This window comes from Opisthocomus hoazin, chromosome 7, assembly GCF_030867145.1.
Source record: "Opisthocomus hoazin isolate bOpiHoa1 chromosome 7, bOpiHoa1.hap1, whole genome shotgun sequence".
Classification (NCBI taxonomy): domain Eukaryota; kingdom Metazoa; phylum Chordata; class Aves; order Opisthocomiformes; family Opisthocomidae; genus Opisthocomus; species Opisthocomus hoazin.
Window position 1 is genome coordinate 34,909,646 of NC_134420.1, and position 25,137 is coordinate 34,934,782.

The 25,137-nt window shown below is 41.4% G+C and overlaps 1 protein-coding gene across 2 annotated transcripts in view; it reads left to right on the top strand.

The window, feature by feature from the left end:
• Window positions 1-21,661, top strand: part of COX16 (cytochrome c oxidase assembly factor COX16) — a 59,237-nt gene extending 37,576 nt beyond the window's left edge. The window contains exons 4-5 of one of the 2 annotated variants that reach the window (XR_012764460.1): window positions 12,296-12,895; window positions 19,707-21,653. Coding sequence is in view for 1 of the 2 variants with exons in the window: in XM_075425099.1 (XP_075281214.1) it covers window positions 12,296-12,412 (117 nt within the window). In the remaining variant the exon portion in view is untranslated. Of the gene's footprint in view, window positions 1-12,295 lie in introns of both variants that reach the window. The other variant, XM_075425099.1, reaches the window with a different exon arrangement.
• Window positions 21,662-25,137: the final 3,476 nt, after the last annotated feature.

Consider the following 25,137-nt stretch of genomic DNA (forward strand, 5'->3'; position numbering starts at 1 on the left):
TTTCTGTAATTTGTCCTGTGGTTCTTATATCTCAGATCTGTTAATAATGCCATTTATCTTGTGCCTTGGGACATGCCAGAGGAACAAGCTACCTTTGTATGTGTTCCCCATTTATGCATTCCTTTCACACACTTATGTGTCCTCATATGGCCAATTAGTCCTTGCTACTCCCCTTTGCCTAATAAATCATGGCTCTGTCCGCTAGTGACACTGGTAGTAATGTGAATGTAGTTCTGCTGCTGAGCTGGGCCTTGCAGAACACTGTAAAAAATGTAAAGTGTTTGACCTGTGACAAAAGCCTAGAGTATTTTATTTGGAAGCACAAAAATACTGTTTGGAAGGGGGGGATAAGCTGACTAATGTGATAAGTGAAAAACATTCTTGTGGATGTTTGACAGTCACGGTACATTCTTTTTCATGAGTTTAACTACAATCCCCAAATAACAATCCTTATTCTAACACTTGCTTTCTGTACTTCTATGAAATTAGTGGTCTTGTACACACTAAAAAATCTGACTTCAGTCAGTTACATCAGACCCCCAAATAAGGAATTGTTGTTCAGGGTTTTTCAAGCAAATAAATATATCTATAAGAAGATTTTATTAACATTTTACATTGAATCAAATATGTAATATCCAATGGAAACCAATGGCAGTTGAAGGCAGAGGAAAAAATACCACAGTAAATAAAAAATGTGAAGGATTGCTATGGAAACAGTAAATGAGAAGTCATAAAGCAGAGAAGATTGATAAAACATGCTAAGGACATCAGAGTTGTCCAGTACTTAAGCTGACAAGGGTATGGGTAAGAGTATGGTGTTGCAGGAAACAAAGAATAAAATGATGAGTAAACCTGTTGGCAAAGTAGCAACATTCAAAAAATATATTTGTATTTCTTTTAGAGAAAGAAGTCCTTTGTATTCAAGTCAGAAGAGACAAGGAATGTACTTCCAAACCTCTTAATAACCAAACAATATGTTATTAATATCTATTAGGCTTTGGTGGTTTATAGTTGAGTTCCAAGAAAATGCTTGGAATACTGCAGTGGCTGCTGAAAATCTCAATCTGGGAACCATCACTGGGCAGGAAGGTGATATTTGTAAGTGTTCTGTGAGATTTGGGACATATCTGGGCAATACTGAACAATTTTTTCAGTGATATGGAAGAAATTGTAAAATCATTACTGATGTGCAAGTGACACGAAAATGCTGAAATAGTAGAAGTATGTCAAGACAAGGACGGAGAGCTGTTCGTATTCCTTGGTAAGGTGGGCACATTAAATAAGAAACCTTTTAAAGTAGCCGAAGTTACTTATTTAAAAAAACTGGAAATGCAGGCCAGAGTGGACTGCATTATGGAAAGAAACAACTCTGGAAAAAGGTCTAGGGGTCAGTGAAGAAGTAATTCCGATTGATCTTCTACTGTGATGCTGTGGCACAAAGAACTAATTCAGTCTTTATGAATATAAACAGGAATGGTAGATGGTAGGAAGAGATGATTTTACTCACTGAGTGTGGCATTGATGAGGCTGGTAATGAAATACTGGATCTACTTCTGGTGTCCACATTTTGAAAAGGGCTTTAAAAACGGGATAGGTTGCAGAACAGGCTGAATATATTAACTTAGGGCTCAAGAAAATGCCTTAAAGAAACTTAAAGATTTAAATCTTTTTCAAGCTACCGAAAAGAATGTTAGTTATACATAAATACTTTCATAAGAAGGAAGTGCTAGCTATTGAAGATTTTTTTTTTATTGTGGCAAAGATACTAAAATTAGAAGTAAGGTCCCTTATTATCTGTGATTAATAGATGGGAACATCATTTAAACACAACAGCAAAAAAAAAGAGATTTTCTGTCTTTCAGAATATCAAGACTGTAAAACTTTTTTTAAAAAGTTTTCCTTCAACTGGTTGCAAGCTATTGGACTCAGCACGGGACAAGTGAGGGAATATGCTGGCCTGTGAATAGTCAGTCTAGAGAATGCTGCTTTCTTGGCTTAAAGTATATGAATATTGAGCAGTTTTTGTTCCTCGTAGTTTGATAAATCATGAAAGGGGGCAAAATTAGCTCTGGACAAAAGTTGTGTAACTCTTTGCCCTGAGAATTACAGCAAAAGTTTTGTAATTACAGTATTAAAATGTTTATTCAAAACAGTTCAAAAACTAAAAGCAGGAGAGGTGGCTTGGGAATATAATCTGTATATTTATTTTCTTAAGAGTAAAAGAAGAATTTGAATAAGCTCTTCTGAAAAAGATTCAAGGCACGTAATGCTCATTTGACTTAATTTTGGGGACTGTAGTAACCAGCAGAATCAATGAAACATTTTCTTCAGGAAGGGGCAGTGTAGTGATGTAGTAATTTATAGTAGTAAATTAATGTGTTGAAATGTGTGGACAAGAGGACTACTCTAGAAGGAAGGTAATTTCTGAATGCCAGTATAGTTGAAATCATAGATTGGAAAAGACCTCTGAGATCATGAAGTCCAACTGTCAATCCAACACCCCTATGCCTATTAAACCATATCCTGAACTGTCACATCTACACATTTTTTGAACACCTCCAGGGATGGTGACTTCACCACTTCCCTGGGCAGCCTGTTCCAATGCCTGACTACTCTTTCAGTAAAGAAAGTTTTCCTAATATCCAATCGCAGTCTCCCCTGATGCAACTTGAGGCCATTGCCTCTCATCCTATCGCCTCTGGGAGAAGAGACCAACATCTGCCTCACTACAGCCTCCTTTCAGGTAGCTGTAGAGAGCAATAAGGTCGCCCATCAGCCTCCTCTTCTCCAGACTGAACAGCCCCAGCTCCTTCAGCCACCCCTTGTAAGACTTGTTCGCTAGACCCTTTACCAGCCATGTTGCCCTTCTCTGGACACGCTCCGGCAACTCGGTGTCCTTCTTGTAGTGAGGGGCCCAAAACTGAACACACTATTTGAGGTGCAGCCTCACCAGTGCCAAGTACAGGGGCACGATCACTTCCCTACTCCTGCTGGCCGCGCTGTTCCTGATGCAAGACATGGTGCTGTTGGCCTTCTTGGCCACATGGGCACACTGCTGGCTCGTGTTCAGCCGGCTGTCTGTCAGCACCCCCAGGTCCTTTTCCACTGGGCAGCTTTCCAGCCACTCTTCCCCAAGCCTGTAGCGTTGCATGGGGCTGTTGTAACCGAAGTGCAGGACCTGGCATTTGGCCTTGTTGAAACTCATACAGTTGGCCTTGGCCCATTGATCCAGTCTATCCAGATCCCTCTGCAGAGCCTTCCTACCCTCAAGCAGATCGACACTGAGGGAGCACTCAATCTACTCGTCCAAATGATTGATAAAGATGTTAAACAAGACTGGATCCAAAACTGAGCTCTGGGGAACACCACTTGTGACTGGCCACCAGCTGGATTTAACTCCATTCACCACCACTCTCTGCGCTTGACCGTTCAGTCAGTTCTTTATCCAGCGAAGAGTACACCCATCCAAACCATGTGCAGCCAGTTTCTCCAGGAGGATGCTGTGGGGAACAGTGTCAAAGGCCTTACTAAAGTCCAGGTAGACGATATCCACAGCCTTTCCCTCATCCACTAAGTGGGTCACCTGGTCATAGAAGGAGATCAGGTTGGTCAAGCAAGTATCTTGTTGCTGCCATTGTCAGTACCAGTTGATTACTGATTTAGTTGTTTAAGAATTAACATATTAGCATATTCAATTGATTTACTTCAGAGTCTATGAAGATACTAGTGGCTAAATACCTTGAGCTGTTTGAGATGTGACAAAGGTGTTGAGGGGAAAAAAAACCCTCCTTCATGACTGTTGTGACATTAAGTAAGGTTGAGGCAGTCTTCTTTCCTTCTTTAATCGCTGTCCCTTCCATGCCCTCTTCTTTATCGGTGCATTGTCCAGCCTAGCCATTAAATTCTGACTGTTCTCAAGGTTGTGTCTGGGACAAGTCGAGTTTCTTACATTTCAGTTTATTCACATGTAAAATGGTCTTGAGAGTTTTTATTTCACTGTGAGTCTTCATCACTTAGTGTTTTGTAGAGAAGGACAAAGTGGTGTTAGTTTATCATTAATGGAGACTGTCGTGGGTAAGACAGGGAAAGGATTTCAGTCAAAACAGTTTGTGCTATGCATTTTATTCTGAGTGGATGTACAGTCCATAGCCAAGTTATGGTTTGCTCCTTTTCTTGTTGACATCTCAAAAGTCTTGTGTGCCATAGTTCAAAATGTGATTAAATAAACAGAAGAAGGTGGAATTTGGGGATGAGTAAGGACCAGGAAGAGTTTTGGTGAAAAAGTCTTCTTGCAGGAAGACAGATATTTAGCAGCCAGAGGAAGGTTCACAGGGTATTGCTTTTTACTAGTCTTATTTCTGGAATTAATCTCTGTTAAATAGTCCTGTAAATTCTTTCCTGATCGTGTTTATAACATATCTCTTTGCACAGTATTTTCCTTAACTGTGAGCTGTTGCTTTCATGTGTGTTACACTTGCACTTTTCTTATCCCAGAGAGAGACACCGATTTCTCATAGATGGAGAATGAAGTGAGGCAGTTAACAGTGCAGTTGGACAGCAAACATGGTCAGGATGAACAAACACCTGTTATAAATAATCTCTTCTCCTCACCCTTTCTGTTCTCTCCAACAGAGTCCTTTGTACTTGCTTGTGCATCCTGTACATTTTTTTTTCAGTTCCAGAGGAATGACCAACTCTTATGTTAGGGGCAACATTGTGTGTTGTCTCAGTCACAAAAAAAAAAGTTTGAGCAGGGAAAGTGGCATCCACACAGCATGGCTGAATTCTTTCATTTATTGTCCTAAGGGATGCTGCTAGCTTCTACCAGGCAGTATTGGGAGCATTTTCTTATGCAGCTGACTAGATGGAAATGTTAAGCACTTCTGTCGTACTAATGGACCCCCAGTGGGGAATTGCTAGATCTTTGGTATGAAATGTCTCTGAAGTAACTTCAGTATGGTGTACTGGAATTTATTTACCCAGCCGAGGCTGTATACATTCCTCCATTGACTGCTTCTGAAGAGGATACAGCAAAACAGATAGTTTTGAAGGAAGATTTTGTCTCAGCAACCAGGCAAAGAGGCTTTTTGCAAGAATATCCTCCTGATTGGTTTGCTTAACTTTTTTTTTTTTTGGGGGGGGGCCAATTTCATAAGCGCTATCTGGAATATTCTGTGACTGCCAGTGTACTTCCAGACGATGCCCACATGGACACTCAGGCTAGATTTGAAATATTTTAAAAGGCTGTTACACAGTTCTCACATGTTCTTTGCCTCTCAAATTATTGTGGCCCATCTTTATTTAATGCTCAAACTATACTGTACAAATGTACTCTGCAGTAGAAAGTTACTGTCAGAGAGTGGGTCAGTGTCTGTCCTAAGAGGCTTACCGGTCAAATGGAAAAATGAGGTGAGAGGCGATGGCAGAAACTGACCATAGAGTGTGCATACTTTTTAACTAAATAGTAAAACTTTAAAAAATTGAATGGAAAAGTTCCCTATTTCCACCCCTGACTTCATCATACATCTGATAAGACTTGAGTTTTGCTCAAGTACAGCTGGGAGACATCACTGATAAGTTGAGAGGCTGAGGGAAATGCTGTTCGCAACTCAGTATGTAATACTCCCATCTTGTTCATTGCATCTTCCCAGAAAGTCATTGGAGAGCCAGCGTCCCGCTGTGCCAACTTACAGCTCTAACAAGAAAATAAAGAGTCTTCAAGCACAATACAGTTCAAAACCCAAATACCTTCCAACCATAGAAAGACCCCAGACCTTTCCTTCTGAAACTTCCTCTATGTTCTTCTGAAAATTTAGATAGGTGCCTTGATCCTTCTCAGATAGAAGTCTGTCTGATTTGACATTGAAGACTTATTGGTTCTGATAGAATGAAAGGTAGATTTATCTACAAGTGATTTTTGTACTATGCATTCAGCAGTATTGCTGAGAAGTAGCTTTTCTGTCACTGGCTATATAGCAGGGGACACTTGTATTACTATCCTCATCAAATATATATAGCACTTGTATTACTATCCTCATCAAATAGACAGGGGATGTTAGCCACAGAGAAGAAATAGGAGGATTTTTTTTCCTATGAGAAATTTGCCCAACAACACAAATCAAACACTAGCCATTGATGTCACTGAAAATCTATGGCTGAAAGGATTAAAGTTGCTCTGTTAACGTTTAGCCAAAACCATAGTTTCTACACAGAGAAAACCATTCTGTTTCCGTGTATAAATTGACAAGCAAGTTCCGGAAGAGAGAGGAGTGGAAATTCAGCAGGAGAGTGTAGATAGGAAACAAAAGTCCAAAACTATTCTAACTCTGTGTGAATGTTACCTGAACTAACAGGCCAGGATAGAGGCATATTGTCCACACTTCCAAGCTTTAATAATCCTAGCAAGACGTTTGAAATAGACCTTGTCGGTGGTGTCTGGAGGCTTTTATGTGCTCCAGACAGGGGCCTGCTGTGGAAATCCATATGTTCTTCCCACCAGCCGCAGGACTATCATTTTTTGCTCTTACTGCACTCCTGCACTGTAGAAGATCACATATCCTCTTCGGTCAAGCTCACCTTGATGTAGCTGAAAAACAGCCTGCAGACATCCCAAAAGTCTGTCCCTGGCTGCTCCTCTTTTAGAGGGTTCTGCTGCAGTAACTAGGACACACCTTTACAAAGTTTAGTATGATACAAAGTTGGCAAGATCAAGCAAAGTCGGGAAATTCCTTGGTCCTATTAACTTGGGTAGATTTCCCAAGCTGTAAATTCAGAGATAAACTGATAAACAGCACTTCTCTTTCTGGGGCATGTTAACCGTAGCTTGATAAAACTTCCATATGCAAGGGAAAGGAAGACTGTCCTAAATGTACTTCATTGCTTAATTACAAGTGGAATTTGCTGAATTTTGGATGTTTGGTCTTGAAGGTGTACTATTGCGCTCATGCTGGCCTATGTTGGATCTTTCAGAGTTTCATTTTTGCTGAAGAAAAGAAGATAAGCTGAAGTAAATGACCCATTCATGAGTTCTCTTGACTTTACCCATGGAGCTGGTGAATCCTTTGGACCGAGAAGTCCACCTTGGGTGATCTGCAGGTGTAATGCATAAATGGCACTCGGTTATCCTCTGAGATTTAATGTGCTTTTTAAGACAGACTTCATTTTAAGAAAGGAAACTGCTTGCCAGTTGGGAGGAAATCATGGCAAACCTTAACTCCTAGATGGAAGTCTATCTGCCTAATGTTATTTTCTGTTATTATAAAAATTCTAGGCTGTGTAATCATGTAGTTTTAACCAAGTGCTGTAACTGTTTGATTTACTGAGTAATTTGTATCACTATAGCATCTTCACACAAAACAGTGAGAGCACTCTGCAGACATTAATTAAACTGTGTGACACCTCTGAGGTGGAGGCAAGTCCTGTTCTCATTCTTCAAATTGGAAAAATAATGCACAAACAAAGTGATGACGCAGTTCCTTGATACACATCTTTTACAACATAGCCACCTAAAGATGTTTCTGTTCTCTCTCTGCCCAATGATTCCCTCATCTGCGGCAGTTCAAGTGTTTGTGTAGTCTTATACTTAAGCAGGATTTATTCATAAACAGTATGTATTTGTTTTTTTGATGTTTTTCCTTTTTCTGATTGGGGCACAGCCCCACATAGAACTGAATTGACATAATTAAGGGGAAAGTAACCTATGGGGAAAGAGTCTCTTAAACCAGTTCACCATAGGTTAATTAATTGTGCCATAGATGAATGTTACTGGATCCCACTGAAGTGAGCAACGAAATCTCTGTTAGTTTCAGCGTTGTGGTTTTTATTAGTCTTCAGCAAAGCCAAAAAGAGCAGCAGCTCTCTGGTTGCTTATGTGCAAAAAAAAAAAAGAATTTCCTTTAATGAACACCCCCCCCCCCCCCCCCTTATTCTGGCCATATTCTTGCTGACTTGCTTGTGTACTAATAACATAAAAACTAAACATTCTCTAGTTGGAAAAATACTTCTTTTTAGTCTGAGAATTAAATCACTAATCATGGGCTATTAAATCACAGGTTATTAAATCACTAATTGCAGATATTAAATTATGCCACCTCCTAAACAAAGTAACACCAGGTTTATACTAAGAAAGTGAGATGTCAGAAAGGTGGCTTTGGGAAAGAGTTGTAAAAAAACCCAGTAAGGCTGTATCAGTGTGATGGTAAAATTAAAATTTTCAGTCACACACAAGACAGCAGATTCAGTGTTAGCCTTAATTCTGTACCTCTGCATCTATGTGTCATCACAGAGTTCCTCAATATATCTTTTATGGTCTTCAAGCTGTTTTGACACCCTTCCAAAACCAGACTGGATTAATGCATTTCCTTCGCTGCATCTTTCAGCCATGAGGATATTCTTCCCTGGCTCATCCTCTATCTGCAAATGGGTTTGCTTACTATAATGATACGAAATAATTGCCTCTCTGAAGTAGAGTATTTTTTTTTCTGTGGCACTTATCACGGAATCTATTGCATGAAACTGTGAAGTAAACAGGATTTTCTTATCCCTCCTTTCACATCTGGGAAACAGACCAAAGCCAAACATTTTATGCAAGTCACCACCCTGAATTAACTGAGCCTGAGCACCAATAGTGTTAAATGAATTTCTGCAAATTTCAGTTTGTTTATTGTTGTATGAAGACTATCCTGTAAGAGTAGAATTCAAGCTGTTTTTAAAATTTTACTTTAAGACTGACAGAGGATTATGGCTTTTACTTAATATCAAGCCAGGCACTTGAACCAGCAGTTAAGAAGTGAAGGTCTCTTTATATCCTTATTGGTACCTTTGTACCAGGCAAGCTGTTTAAAAAAAGTCTTAAAAGTCAAATGTGTGGCAAACAGTTTAACATTTTTTTGTTCACTGTGCCTGTCAGCATCGCTGCGTTTTTTTCCTGAATTTACAGCTTCTGTCAGTCCCATACTTTTAAGAGGCAGTTTAGCTGATTTAGAAAGTGAATCAGTAGATTTAATGGACTACACTGATCTTACTTTAAACAGCTAATTTTCAATACCCTTTGGGCTATTTGAGACATATAGGAAGAGTGGTGCTGGTCTGATCTGATTACATTTCGTTGTAGTCTCCAATGATTATTTAGTACATTTGAATTGGGAGAAAAAGCTTTTTGGTTTTTAGACTGCCAGTACATATGGATTTCAATTTAGTAAAAGCTGGAAGTAGTTTACCATCTATATGTGATGCCTCTGTGAAGTTGGGTGGGCAGAGTGCAGGTGGCTAAAAAAAAAAAAAGGAAACAAAATAAAAAAATAAAAAGGCCCATCCAGTTTGAATGAGAGAGGTTCACTTCGTCTGGGAGCAGAACTAGTTGCCTGCCTGAATTCTCACTGTACAGCTCAGGCAAGCTGAAGGAGCTGTGTGACTGTGCAGGTTGTTCTGTGCCTGAGCAATGGAAGGACTGTCATTTTGGTCTTATTCTGAGCACTAAGATTGATTTAAAATGTATCTCTGTACGTGTCTTTGGCCTACATCTAATGTAGCCATTTATTCTGGGGTGATACTGTTGTAAGAATTTTCATGGCAGTGACCAAGCAAAAAGTTTAGTTTTTATTTAGTCGTATGTGAAGTATGTTGTGGTTTAACCCCAGCTAGCAGCGAAGCACCACACAGCTGCTCACTCACTCCCCCCATGATGTGGTGCGAAAAAGAATCAGAAGGGTAAAAGTGAGAAGACTGGTGGGTTGAGATAAAGACAGTTTAATAGGTAAAGCAAAAGCCGCACATGCAAGCAAAGCAAAACAAGGAATCCATTCACCACTTCCTGCGGGCAGGCAGGTGTGCGGCCACCCCCAGGAGAGCAGGGCTCCATCACACGTAACGGTCACTTGGGAAGACAAGCGCCATCACTCTGAATGTCCCCCCCTTCCCCCTTCTTCCCCCGCTTTATGTGCTGAGCATGACGTCACGCGGTACGGGATATCCCTTGGGTCAGCTGGGGTCAGCTGTCCCGGCTGTGTCCCCTCCCCGCTGCGTGTGCCCCCCGGCCTCCTCGCTGCTGAGGTGGGTGAGGAGCAGAGAAGGCCTTGACTCTGTCCAGGCACTGCTCAGCAGTAACGAAAACATCCCAGTGTTATCAACGCTGATTTCAGCACAAATCCAAAACTTAGCCCCATGCCAGCTACTATGAAGAAAATTAACTCTATCCCAGTCAGAACCAGCACAGGTAGATAGATGTAAAAATAGCTATTCGGTAGGGAAGCATTGCAGAACAAATTTTTGGGTCCCCTTTCACCAGTGATTCTTATGCATATCCCAATGCAACAGGAGTCCTCTATTCTTCTAAAACTTGATAGAATCAGTTTAGAAAATTGGATTGCCTAATCATGCTGCCTTCTGAGGCAGATACCTGTCCCCTAAACTAGTGATACTGTCACGTAAGGAAGGTAATTTCTTCTTGAATTGCAGCAAGGCATCAGATCTCCAGTATGCAAGTCTCTGTTGATAGACTTCTTCGTGTAGCCTATCTGTAGATACTACAAGTTCTGTTGTATATATTTTAAATACTGATTCTTGTTCAGACTTTCTGGGCTGAGCACCCTTGGGAATAGTTCAGATCCTCAGAGCTGTGTGGTACCTTTGTGTTTAATAAAATCAGTGTGCTTACCTTCTGTTAAAGCGCACAATTATTTAGAGTGTAGTTTCCTTGAAAGTTCCATTAGAATCAGATGTTAAAGTCTGAATTTGCAAACAGAGTGGATAGTCGCTTCTGCGTGGGATGATGGGTACCTTCCTTCCTTCTCCCTCCTTCCATGTCAGCTCAGATTGCTTCCAGTTGAAATGAAGTACCAGCTAATCAAAAGACGTGTAAAGTAGAGAAGACAATTCTTCAGGAGGACCTATGCCAACTCCACTATATAAAAAATTCAGTTGCTCCTGCCTTGTGAAAGTCTGCTGTGTTTGTGCATGCGTTCTCATATATTTTCTGTTGAGTGTTGCCTAATGTCTTTTGATATCTGACTAACCTCATTGCAATTTTCTCAATTGTAGAAGTGGCAGAAAACTTTTACATAACATGAACTAATAGCAGCAGGTCTGTTCTATCTGTTGATTTATTCTGCAAGTATTATTCAAGTCCCGCGGTATTTGCCATTTATTTGGATGATTGATGGCAGGCAAATTAGACCACAGGCTCAGGGCAGGGTTAAGTGTTTTCTGGTGTAGTGTTACAGCATTTGCTGAGATGAGGCCCTGATCACAAATCAGAGGTTTAAATCCCACTGCAGTACGTATCATTAATGGTGTGCAGTATGGCACTCTCCAGTAGCATGTGGAATAGCCCTGTTTCTGGCAGTGGTGCAGCCCCGCTCCTCAGTCTCCTGTCAGCAGAGCCCTGTTGTGTCTGATGCCCCGTTCCAGACTGCGGGCTGGGATGTGAGACTTGAGGTCTGTGTCTGCTGGGAAGGGACTTCTGTGCCTCTGCCAGTAGGACTGTGAAGATGCAGTGTGTGTTTGTCTTCTTCCGCACTTGGTAGGTGAGGTCGAGAGGGTGCCTGCTCTTCATTTTTGTGCGCCTCTAAGGCTAGATAAATTCTGCAGTCGTTCGTACTTCTAAGTGGGGATGATAGGAATAGGCAAGGAGGTGATTAAAATCTAGATAGTTTTTAAGTATCTGACGGTTTGGCCAGTTAGCACATCTTGTGTATGACTTGGTGAGAGACCTATCTGTGATGGTTGGGTGCCATGAGAAACTAGGCAGCAGAAGGCATCGCATACCTCTCTCAAGTTAAAACCATACGTGTTGAAGGGGATTGCACTGTTTCTCTCTTTGTGCTAGATAATTCATCTTTTCCAGTGTGCTTTGTATCTGTGCTGACAGGATACTTCAGGTCACTAATCACTAATCTTCTGTTTGAGCTATACAAATGCTTATCACTCGTCCTACTTCAGTACTTGGCAGACGTGCAGTTGAAGAACAGATCTGGAAAACAAGGTGAGAGAAGAAACAAAAAGTGAATACAAAATATCTTCAGTCATGTTCAGATGCTATAGCGCTTCTTGTCCTACATTTTATTTGTTTTTTGATAAGCAGATGTGGCAATGCCCACCCTAGTCATTGATGTAGCTATATGGATGACTCTTGAATTTTTTTCCGTTGTTGTTGAACTTCTCTTGCAGAGTGGATGAAAGTTAATCAGGCCAATAGTGAAACTGAGTTTCTTGGGCAGAAAGAAAACAGCTTAGAATAATACGTACTTTAAATCATGAGGCTGTCAAGGTGACACTTATTTTTGCTGTTTATCTGCAGAAGCTGGAGATGTCTGACTTGGATAACTGGGAAAACATCAGAGGACCTCGTCTGTGGGAAGATTCCAGGGCTGTTCAGAAGCAACGGCGAGAGGCTCTCCGTCTCAAGACAGAGTGACTGAGCAAGCCTACTTTGGTGCCTCTGCAAAAAAAAAAAAAAGTCTCAGGCTGGACTGTCTTATTTTTTAATCCAGTGTCAGGAGAAGACATGGGAGGGGGGGGATTGCACGGAGTAATTCATGCTGGTGTACATATGAGTAACTGTGAGATCGGTCCAAAGGCACTGTATTATATGAAGATCTTTGTTTGCATCCATTTGGACAGAGTTCCACAGGCTGTATATATGAATTATCAATTAAAAAAAATAGCTGATTATTCTACTCAGAATATCCCATTGTTTTTCAGTCCCTATCGTTCAACACTGAGATGCTTCAGCAAGGAATGACATTTCAGGAGTCACTTGTCAGTACCAGAAGTTGTTGTCCTAACAACAACAGTGCTGTCATCTAGATGTGTGTGACCAGACAAATGCTGCTTCAGGGAGCCCCTGCATGACTGCAGCTTGGAAGGGACTCCACAGGCATATGTGCTGTTTGGAACAGTGAGTCCATTTTTGGCTAAATAATATTCTTATGTTTCATTTCCAGGAACAGAGGCATGTACAGATTGTCAGCTGGTAATTGGTCAAATAACATTTGTTTAGCTGTGGTTAGATTTATGTGATTAGTTTATTGATACTATCATGCAGGCAGGACCTTTGCACTGGAACTTCTCAATTGAAGTTGGAAGAATTCTTCCTCGCTTCAGAGCTGTGCTCTTTCTCTGTGAGCAAGTATTGAAGAAGAATCTTCTTGAACCACTATATAGTGGCAAAGCTCGTCTTGTGTTATCGCATGTAAATTTGTGCACGTGCACAGAAATTTTTATCTTTTGATGAATCCTTCTGAAATGCTGGCATTTTTGTATTTATCTTGGTGTGCTAGATTGTTGCTGTTAGAGGAAAAACACGCCAACATTCAGGACCCTTCTGCTGAGATAGTTCAATGAAGTAGCATCTAGTCAGTTTTTCGGATTAAATGAAGCTTTTGATAAGGTGTTACAACAGCCTTGTAAAACTCCTCTTCAGGGGAATGGAGTAGTAGAGCACAGATTAACAGTAAATTGTAGTTTCATAGCATTCAGCGACATCTATCTGTAAATCATTTTTGGAACTGTCTTTGCAAGAGGTGTCAAATGCAATCTAACCACCTTTTGGACATGTTAGTTAGAGTAGCTTCCTTGTCCACATGTAAATCTTCCATCAGCACTGAAGTTTCTTCAGTCTCTCAGTGATGAGGTCCAGTCTTTCTCTCAGGACGAAAAATCAACACTGATTTTTAAGAGTTGTAAAGCAATTCATAAAACATTATGGTCATGTTTTGTGCGTGTTTTCTGCTGATAGAGTTGTGAAGACCATCAGAAAGTGTTGCGTGTTATCTGGAACAAGGTTGGAGTCATGTGTTTGTGGGTTTCCCTGTTCGATACCATATGTGTCTATATGTCTTTGGTTCTAAGTAAATGTACTAACAAATCAAACCAACCAAGAGAGGAACAAGAGGAGCAATACAAGAGTGAGGTAATCATAAATGCTAAAGGGAAACAACTGAAAAACTAGAATAAGCTGCACTAGACCTAGACAAGAAGGAAATTGGTTTAATTGTTTTGTCATTGTTTGCACCTAAAGATAGAACAACATTAGGCAAATAAGATATGAAATAGGACAGATAAGGAATAATTAAAACTGCCTACCTTGTTAAGTATTTTTTCAACTCTTAAATTCAAATTCTGGTGCAGTTCCACTGACAGCAGCAAGATTAATTGTTCAAAGGACATCAATGCATTGACTACGCTAACAGAGTATTCTCTGAGTCAGGGCTCCTGCAGCATCACTGCTGCTGTTATTGTACTAGCTGGACTACTGGAAATGTTTCTTTATGTTGCCTGGCATAGACCTGTCTTGTGTGGACTCTGCAAACTCACCATGTTTTTTCCAGAGGATACACATCTTCCTTTTCCCAGCCTTGATTGAAAGAGAGGGGAAGTTGCCATTGCTTTGCATGTGGAGAGGCTTGATCAGCTCCCAGTCTTGAAACACTGGCTCACAATGTGGACCAGCACTACCTCTGAAAGAAACACATGGCTTTCTAGGAACAACATGTGTAGGAAAAGCTACCCCTTCTCCCAGGGGAAGAGCTAAAGATATTTCTCTTTCATGAAGCCCTTAGGCTTATCAGTTTTCTTGATGAACAAAACACTCACTGAAACATCCTGTGTATTTTTAGTAATTTGATACCCGCAAAGACTATTTCAGGATCGGTCATCTTATTTCAGCAGGTCTGGAATGTGGTTGTAAATAATTACTTCCATGGAGAGCACTTTTTATGCAATGACTTAGAACCCAGTTTTATTTGGTTGCTTGCTGGTTGTGTGGTCCCCCCACCCCTCCCTTTTTTATAGGCACTAAATTTCCTGTACTTTCTGAGGGCGTATTTGTAACTACCTTTGAAGTGCCATCTCTGAAAAGTGGTGGAGTTATCGTAGCATTTCTGAGAAATACTGACATGCAGTTGGAAGACTTTTCAACTTGCTCTTCTCTTTGACTTCCCTTTTAAGAGACAGCCCGTATTGATAGTGCACTAAAAAAAATTCCCACCTCTTTTTTAATGCTGTTGACTCACTTATGAGTTAAAAAAAACCCAACCTGACAAGAACTTTTGGCAGGTGCAGAAGCTGTACTTTTCATAAAATGGGAGAGCTGTTTTGGTGATTTCTCTTTATTGCTGTGCACTTGGACAATGGCTACATGTTTTATGCTGTGCTTTTCTTAGCCAGTGGATTGGAAATAATACTTATGAAAGGCATGTTGAGAGTCAATTAAAGTCTCTTAAGTTGTCATGCAGCCTAAAGTAGGAGGCACTGCAGAAATGTGGAGAAGTATAGTTCACAACACTATCAAGCGAGGCAAACTTCAACTGATTCAGGACTCATGCTTGGTTTGGCTGCTTATTTGAACTATCCTTATTCTGAACTATCCATGTCACAGCACTTCTTGTTATCTCTAAGGCACCTGGGGACAACTTTGTTGAATTCCTGAATTGTTATTCTAAACATCTGGGGGGGGGGTGTTGGCCAGAGGTAATTAAGTGCAATTGTCAGTCTGAGACACCGATTGACATTTTTGCATCCTCTTTGGTAACTGGCATATATCAGTGTAAGAGGAATGAAAACAAGGCTTTAGTGAGAGGTGTGAAGTATTAAAGGGGTAAAAAAGAGGACTGAAGAAGCCAGATCTTCTAGTCAGTGTTGCTGAAAGTAGAAAGAAGGAAGTCTGGCTAGGTGTCGTGTGTGTGTATGTGGGTTTCAAAATCACTGTTTAACAATGAAGGAGGAAGTGTTTGTCTCTCAAAGAAACCGTGGCAAGGTTGGTCTCTGGGATCTTCCATAACAAGAAAAGCAGTAAGATATAGAAGTGGAGGGAATCTGGGCCACCTGTCTCCAGGCATAGGGAGAGCTCAGTGTAACACCGGTGGGCTTCCAGCTGGATGGTTCCCAACGGCATCTATCTGCAGCCTAGAATGCTAACTGCCGAGTTTCAGCATCCATGCAGGGACAGGAATGACTCTCACACATTGATGCAATGCACAGTTGATTTGATTTTTTGCTCTGCTTGCATGGTTATATACATTTTTCATATCTGCACACGCGATCACGCTTATTCGGATAGGCTACAGACATAAATCACACGCTGTTCACGCACCCCATATTCCCTTATGATTGGTAACTATGCACTAATGCTAATAGCAACAGACCGCCTCCACGTCCTTGAACACATCTTGTTTTTCCTAACCCACATCATGTACACTCTCAGAACTTTCTCAATGGCTATTCTTAGCTGTCCTTCCCAGCGGCCTGTTCAGTTATGCTGTTTTACTTAAACGGCCTAGTCGTGCTAATTCTCAGGCTACATCGACCCCAACAGCTAACCAGATCTTTGTATGAGATCAGCCCTGTGGATCCTGCTTATAGAGTGTATTTCCCCTATAGCACTTCCAATTTGCAGACTCATGGATGACGCAAAAGAGAAAATACTCAATATCTTCATTCAGCTGTAACACAGATGAAGGAGAGGCTTAGCAAAAGCTGTAGCTACTGTGATCCAAAAAGGGTTTCAAAACCTGCTCAGTAGCATAGCAGTTGAATTTCAAAGCTCCTAAATACATCTGGATGAGCAACTGGGTGTTGAAAACTTTTAGAATCAAGATGTAGAGAATAATCTTGCCAATAGTGATCCTCCAAGGTCTTGAAAATGGCTCCAGCTACCCAAAATGTAGGTTATGGCATAAAAAGAGATGAGTGATGGGAGTTTTAGACCAGAATATACAATGCAGGAACTTCGAAAAACAACTTTTACATACCCCATCATGAGCTGGGGACCGGTTCCAAAAAGCAGAGGGAGGAATCCATTTCTTCACAGAGAAGCAGCAACTTGGAGTGATTTAAAGGTCGGTTGTTTGTTGGATGTTTTACACGGATGCTTTTTGTTTAAGTGTATGTGCATGCGTATGGGTGAAACTTAAAACCGTAGGCTTCACCTTCTGAAATAACTACATAGACCCTTGTACTTCTTGATGATCTTCATTTGCTCTGAGTTGGTCTGTTTGAATTTCTAGCTGAAGTCCAGGGCAAGTTTCATTTTTGTATCTTCTATTTTCCAGAGGCTTTTCTTTCTGAAACTAATGGGAAAACCAAATACAGTCCTTTGCTACTAACTACTTTATGTCCACTGGAAAAAAAAAAAAGAAGAATAAAGAAGCAGAGAAAAGAAGGGAATGATCTAAAGTCTTAGGGAAAGCAGAATAGCTATTTTTACATGAAGATGGTCACAGAATTTTCCATAAACTTTCACATTTAAAAAGGCTGCTTTTTATTCTGCGTTTTCAGTGGACAGCCTCTTTTCCGCCCTTCAGTGGACTAAGGCTCACAAAAAAATTTCCACTCTATTTTAGACTAGCTAACTAGAAGGTTTTAATCAAAGGAAGGTAATTGCTCATGGCTAGGCCTTCTTTTCCTATGAGGACTTGCAGCCAGACTCAGACAAGGCACAAATAGTCTCTAGACTTAGAAACAAAAACTCCATGCAGAGGTTTTTCTTGAACTTTTCCTCAGCCTGGGAGACTAAAGCAGTCTTTCATACCACTGGAATCAAACTGACCATATTTTCTTGTTGAACATGTGCTTTAAGTGCATGTTTAGCTGTCTTGCTTGACACAGACAGGCAACTGAAGTTTCACTCTCACCATCTCCATGCTGCTTCAGAAGTGCATTAAAATTGAATTCAACCAAAGCAGCAGCTGGTAGTGCTGCAGAAAGGGCATGTCAAATGTGGTTATACATTGCAAATGTGAAAAGTAGAGTATGTGTCATAGTCATAGATCATTTGTGAAAGAAAAAAAACCCCACAAAAGCCGGTAATAAAGGAGTACTGTATATTGCCAGTGCCTCTGTAGAAGAAATTTATACACCATGCTTGGAGTCTGGCTTGATGTGCCTCAGTTCATGGAAAAATGACCATACTTACTTGGCATGTATTTTTCAAAGTAGTTGATGAGGTCCATGGTGTGCAATACCAACACCACTCTGCGTGTTCAGTACCTAATCCATTACGGTATCAGCCTCAAGGAAGCCCAGGGGCTCCCAGGAGTATGGCTTAATCCCAGGCGGGATCGGGGGTAAACCCATCTCTCTGCCCAAAGAATCCATTCTGCTCTTTCTGTCCTGTCTTCCAGTGTTCTTCCTAAAAAGTAACAGCTCAGTCACTGAGCTGCTCTTTTCTAATGGACCTGGCTGTAAAATGTCACCCTCTTTTGTTTTTAAAGTTCATTTTCTACCAAGAATTGAAGAATAGTGGTTTCTAAATTAATGTGAAGATGTCCTGTAAAATGTAAGCTCAGAATCACAAAACCAGTATTCTCTCCCTGGAAGTATTGCATCCAGCGTACAATGGGTCTCTTTTTATCTTTAGATACACAATGCTGTGCTCTCTATTTTATGTACAAAGGAAATTAAATGTACTTTTTTCTTTAAAAGATGAGATCTTCATCCATCACCAGCTGTCAGTTCCTAATAATGTTGCCCAGAGAAGTGTTATCTGTGATTTAGTGGCTTTAGTGGACTATCTTTTGTTGAACAGAGGAGAGCAGAATAAAATTTCAGCTTAATATCGCTCTTTTCATACTCCTTATGAATAAACAGAGGAAAAGAGGAGAGCAAAAGCAAAGAATCTTGGGTTTCAGGCTGAAGTTTCTTCTGTTTTGCAATAGACAGGGCATTTTAAGAAAGAAAAGGAAGGAAAATGAAAGTGAAAAAAAAGGAAATAAGAGAAAAAAAGAAACGTGGAAAGAAAAAAGCTTAGGGACAAAAATAGTAATAGAAAACAGAGTGTTCTTTCTGACTGGTCTCTCTGGATAGAGCAGGAAGGAAAATTGCTTCTGTCTCAGGAAAAACTTTTCAGCTCGAAAAATACTCGTCTCCAGTCAGAATGAAAACTCAAGTATAATATTTTGCAAGCTAGTCATTTTAGAAATACTTTTATTTGGGTGAACTGTGATGTTGTATTTTGCTTTTCATGTTTTTCCATTCTTGATTATTTTTCCTCAGGTAGCGTAACTCCGGAAATGAAAAACCACCACTGATCTTAAAAGTGCATTTTTCACTTACAAGACTGTCAGCACAAAAATGTTTCGACAGTTTCCAAAACTTTTCACAAAAAGTGTTCTCAAGAAGAGTAAAGGTCTATCAAAATAGATCCCTCTTAATGAGCAGGTTGCAAAACATCAACCAGATTGTGGTGGGTTGACCCTGGCTGGACACCAGGTACTCACAGAAGCTGCTCTGTCGCTCCTCTCCTCAGCTGGACAGGGGAGAGAAAATATGATGAAAGGCTCGTGGCTCAAGATAAGGGCAGGGAGACATCACTCACCAATTACTGTCATGGGCAAAACAGACTTGACTTGGGGAAAATTAATTTATCAGCAATCAACTCAGAGTAGGGTAATGAGAAACAAAATCGAATCTTAAACCACCTTCCCTCACCCCTCCCTTCTTCCTGGGCTTGACTTCACTCCCAATTTTCTCTACCTCCTCCCCCCAAGCGGCACAGGGGGATGAGGAATGGGGGTTGCGGTCCATTCATCACGTGTTGTTTCTGCCGCTCCTTCCTCCTGCTCCAGTGTGGGGTCCCACCCATGGGAGACGGTCCTCCCATGAACTGCTCCAGAGTCAGTCCTTCCCATGGGCTGTAGCCCTTCAGAAACTGCTCCAGCAGTGACCACAGGGTCACAAACCTGCTCCAGCGTGGATTCTTCTCTCCACAGGTCCTGCCAGGAGCCTGTTCCAGCATGAGCTCCCTACGGGGTCACAGCCTCCTTGGGGCATCCCCCTGCTCTGGCGTGGGGGCTTCGCTGGGCTGCAGGTGGGTATCTGCTCCACTGTGGACCTCCATGGGCTGTGGGGCACAGCCTGCCTCACCATGGTCTTCTCCATGGGCTGCAGAGAAATCTCTGGTCTGGTGCCTGGAGCACCTCCTCCCCCTCCTTCTGTGCTGACCTTGGTGTCTGCAGAGCTGTTTCTCTGACATTGTCTTACTCCTCTCCAGCTTCAATTGCTGTTACACAGGTCTTTTTTTTTTCTTTTTTCCTTCTTAAATGTGTTACCCCTGATGTGCTACCACTGTCGCTGATGGGTTCGGCCTTGGCCAGCAGCAGGTCCAACTTGGAGCTGGCTGGCACTGGCTCTGTTGGACACAGGGAAAGCTTCCAGCAGCTTCTCACAGAGGCCACCCCTGTAGCCCCCCCGCTATGAAAACCTTGCCATGCAAACCCAGCACACAGATTAAAAACAAAAATATTGTAAAAGATCTTTTATCAGCTGTACCAGTCAGTTCCTTCGTTAACTGGTGAATGCTGATCCTGCTCACTGATGAGCGTGTGACTGCATGCCTCTGTGGCTGCATACACCTGCATTCTCCCCACCAGATGTTCACACCTGCAGTTGGAAAATTGCACGCTTGCAATTTAACAGAGGATTTTGCTACTCAGTATCTCTTGAGAAAAGACCTCTACCCCTTACTTGCATCCAGTATTCTGCTGTTCCAGGTAATGATGTTGTAGCTTTTACATAAACTGATGAAGTTGCCTCCAAAAGCTAGTTCCCTTTTCTCCCTGCTTTTGCTGATACTACAACCTGAATTTATTTCTTTTTAGTTCGTCTTAAATAATGTCATTTTTTATTAGATGTTCAAACAGCATGGTTGTATGTCATAATATAATAAGAAGAAACGCAACATTTTTCCCAATCTAGAAAAAGTTATTGCCCTGTTGAAGTGCCAGGTCAAGGGTTTCCATCATTTGAAGTTACCTGTCCAGCAACAAACTGGCAATCAAAGATGGAAAGACTCCAGTCCTACTCACCTTCATATAGATTTGAAGTGAATATAGTCCTGTAAGGGTCCGGACAATATGAGGTTAAATGTCTCAAGCGCTCATCCAAGGTGCTCACGTGAAGGCCGATAAGCGAAGGGCCTGCTCATCCTGGCGCCTGGCCATCTGGTGCTCAATCAACCGGGCAACGCCTGGGCCGAGGCAGAGACACTCACAGCCCGATGCGACTCTGGTGAAGCTCAGCAGACCACTTTGTGTTGCCTCCCTAGCCAACTCCCTTTCTACGCCTAACAAGCCAATAGTCCTGCACCGGGATGAGGTCAAGCAGAGGGAACTGTGGCAGGGAGAGATCGTGACCACCAACTCAATTCAAGACTGAAGACTTGCCCCCCCACACCTGTAAGGAGCATGCATGCTAATTTACATGGGAAGCGAGGCTAACTTAGCCTGAAACAGAAAAGGTGGTTATCACCAACTAAATTAGCATGAGAAGCGAGAAACTCAGCTAAGGGAAGGGGGCTAGCTACCTATAAAAACTGAGAAAAATCACTGTAAAGGCGGTGCCCCCCAGGACCTGGACCCCCCGCACCTCTATTGGCTGGATCAACACTGGACCCAGTTTCGTCTTCCTCTTTTCCTCTCTTTTCTGTCCCCCTTATGTTATTTTCCTTTGCCTTTGAAACTATAAAAACGAGGCTTGTGATAATCGTACCACAGTAGCTTGTCTATCATAATCATACTGTAGTTTTCTTGTTGTAATCGTACTACCGTAGTTTGGTTGTCATAATTGTACCACCATAATTTGCTTGTCATAATCGTGCCTCAGTAGTTTGCTTGTCATAATTGTGCCACATAAAGTTGATTTATCATAATCGTGAATAAATCTTGTAAAGTGATACAGGATCTCTGGTGTTGTTTCACCTTAATCCAGCCGAGGGGATCCATGAATCTGAGTCACTCTCGTTAATGGAGTGGGGCATTTAATCACTGTCATTATTGGGGTGTGACAAGTCCATCCAATTTTGGAGTCATGGCTTACCATTACTTGGCTATCCACCCCACTGCAGATGCGTTTTTGTCTTGCAAATATCCCAACTGGGCTGTGGATGAGATTAAAGTTAAATATATATTTTCAGTGAAAAAGTCTGAGATTGCACATTTCTTATAACAGGCCTTTTGGGCTACGTGCTCCTCGTGAAGTGCGAACATCCTTATTGGTTGTGCTGGAATAAAAGCAGAATTGTATGGTTTATTTTTGTTATCTTTTAAATCAAGATGAAAGCTGTTTGATCAAATTTTTTAAAGTTCACCCTGGCCCTGTTATGGGGTTCTTATTGAAAGCTTAAAGCTGAATTATGACAGACAGTGTTTTGCATCTTGACTTAGGAAAGTCATTACAGAGGAACAGCTGGGAATATTCACAGTGTGTTTCAGTTTAGCTTAAAAAACCCTGTATTTTAAATAATCAGAAATTTAAATGTCTTAAATACTTGTTTGAACATCTGTTTTAGTGTGTCTTCCATGACCAGCGTAGAACACGTCCAGTTGGCTGGTCAGTGATTGTGAATTCAGTGAATATGAATAGGAGAAGACCTTTATATCTTGTCTTTCATCTGTTCAAGAAGATTTCTTTCCCCTTTAATGAATTAGTCACAACAGAAATTAAAAATTGAGCGGTCTTTGTCCCTTGAAGCTACACAGGGATGTGCAGTGTTATCTGACGAGTCCATTTTTCTAACATGTACTGCACATGATCTTAAAAGCGTAGATATAATTTCCTGGCAAAGCGAGATTTGCACATTACTACCTTAGATTAACCTCACTAACTTGATAGTATCCTCTGCATGTATCATAGCACACATAGGTCTCCCTCTGAATGAGTTTAAAAATTAGGACAGCTCTGATTTTGCTATAATTTTTTATTATTTCTTCTTTCTCTTGAAAAGCTGCTGAGCTTCTTGACAGCTTAAATAAAGATTGTCTCAGTAAATTATTACTACAAAGATGAGCAAATATCTTACTCTTTCACATAATCCCAGCATTGCCTACTACAGAAGTAATGTATCTAAGCTACCTTTCTGAGGAGGGGAATCATGGCACGGACAAGCAGAAGTCATACTATAGGCTTCCTTGGGCAGCACTGAATGCAGTCCTACCTGCTAGATGAAATAAGCTAAGGGAATGCATCTTTCCTACTGCAAAGGCAAAGTTTTGCTTAGACCATCCTTCAGCCAAAGCTCGTGTGGTATGGGCAATGAGGTCAGAGGATCCATAGTCTCCTCCAAGTCAACAGAGAGCAATAAGAAGATATTTTCTGCCATTAAAGATAACCTTGTGTACAGAAAGAGCATGAACAGTGTGTCAGCAAATTGGCCCTGTGAGACTAGTTTATTGATGCTGCTTCAGGTTTCTTGTAACATGCAAAACAGCATTATTATTACAGTAGAGAACTGGCACAAACCTTTCAGAATTAAGTATTGAGAGCAGCAAGTCAAATACCATCTGCCTAACATGATAAATTCTAAGTATTATTCCAAAGAGGTTTCCCTGAATCTCCTCTGCGGAGCACATAGAGGCAGCTGCCAGTCACTTTTATCCTCAGTTCCCTTCCCATTATCGCTTTGTGGCCTTCTGGCAAAGATCAAGTGTAGTATTAGCTGAAGTCTTGACGCGTCCTCTCTTTGGGGACTCTATCCTGCCCTGGCAGCAGGCTGGGCTCAGCGACCTCCTAGCTCTTTTCCATCTGTAACTACTATCATTCCTGCTCTTGAAGAGAGCTGGCAGCTTTGAGGAGCCAGGTCCCCTTTAACTTGCCTTGTTACAGCTGAGATGCGTTGGCCTGAATTGCTTCTGTTTCAAAAGGCAGGTGGGCCCTCACTTTTTGAAATGGGAGTGTTTGCAGTGTGGTTAGTGGGCTTGGTTCTGTTATACAGAATGCCAGAAAACAAAACAAAACAAAAAAAACCACCCCACATTTATCTATAACAGGAGAATTTTTTTTTTTTAGTTAATTTAGAGGAAATACCAAACCAAAATTTTCTGGAAGAAGACAACACTGGTAAGTCTTGTGAGAGCTTTGTACCTCTGCATCAGTCAGGTTCTGGGACCAGGCAAAAACCGTCTCTTATGTGGAAGACCTTAAAATGCTGTGATGATAGTATAGTGATAATATGTCTGTATTTTTTTGTTTTGAGAGCTGTAAACTTCCTGAAACTAAAGCTAAGTATCTGCAAGGGGTACTAATTGCCAGCTAGATTTAGTGTGTGAAGACCTTACCTAATCCTGACTTTTATACACAGATCTATTCATTTGTGATGAAAAAGAGTTTGCTGGGCAGTTACAATAGGGGCAAATGCTGATGTTCTAGATCAAATAGCATCCAAAGGTTTTTATCTGGAATTTTGTTGGGACACTGGGTTTTTTCATGCTGTTCCTTACTTTCCTGAGCTATGACCCATTCTAACTACTGTGACAGGAGATGGGTGCTCCTGCTAGTGCCTGTGTGGTATAATTCAGGTGGCATGCCTCTTGCTTCACAGTTGGTTTTTCATCCTGATGCAACTGCAGCAGCCTAACCTCCAAGTGAGGAGCTCTCCAGTAGCAGATTCTGGCCAGAGATCTGTGCATGTTTTCTGGCAAATTCTTTTCAGAGCAGTCCATAGTTTGCTTTCTGTAGTGGACCTTCCTCAGGGATTAGATGGAACAGTTACATCTGTGTAGTTACAGGAAGCATGGGGTTGGGGTTTTTTTGCCTAAATCACTTGTGGAACAGGAAATAATATATATTGTCTCTAGAAGAGACCGTAAAATGGAACCTCATGTGTAAATAAAGGAATTTCACTCCAGCATTCCTACAGCAAGCTCTGTAACTACAGGGTATCTTCCAGTCTTTGTGCTGGGGGAGCTGGTTTGAAAACTGAACCATTGTCTCTGCAGCTACCCTTTGTAGAGGAGGTACATGGAGGATATTGTGAATTTGCCCTCCATCTAGGGAGGGCTGGCCAAGTACCCTCCAAAACCACTTTTGGGGCAGCACAAGCCAGCTCTACATCCCTTGGTGTAGGGAGGGATGTAGGAGACTTCTGCTGCAGGAAACCTGTGTCTGGTTTCTGTGAGAAGGTAGCAATGTCTTCCAGAGTCTTAGTCTCCCAGCTGATTTTATCTCAAAGATCTGTCTGGTCTAATGACACAAGCTGTGGGAGGCCAGGTTTTGTTCACTGTCTCTTGTTGCTATTTTTGAGATGTGATTTTTCTATTTCAGTTGGCTGGGTGTGGAGGGAGTGTTGCTATGCTTCAGGGAATGCTGCAATTAGATTCACTCAAAACAATCATGATTAATAATTATGACTGTTTTGTTACTAAAAAA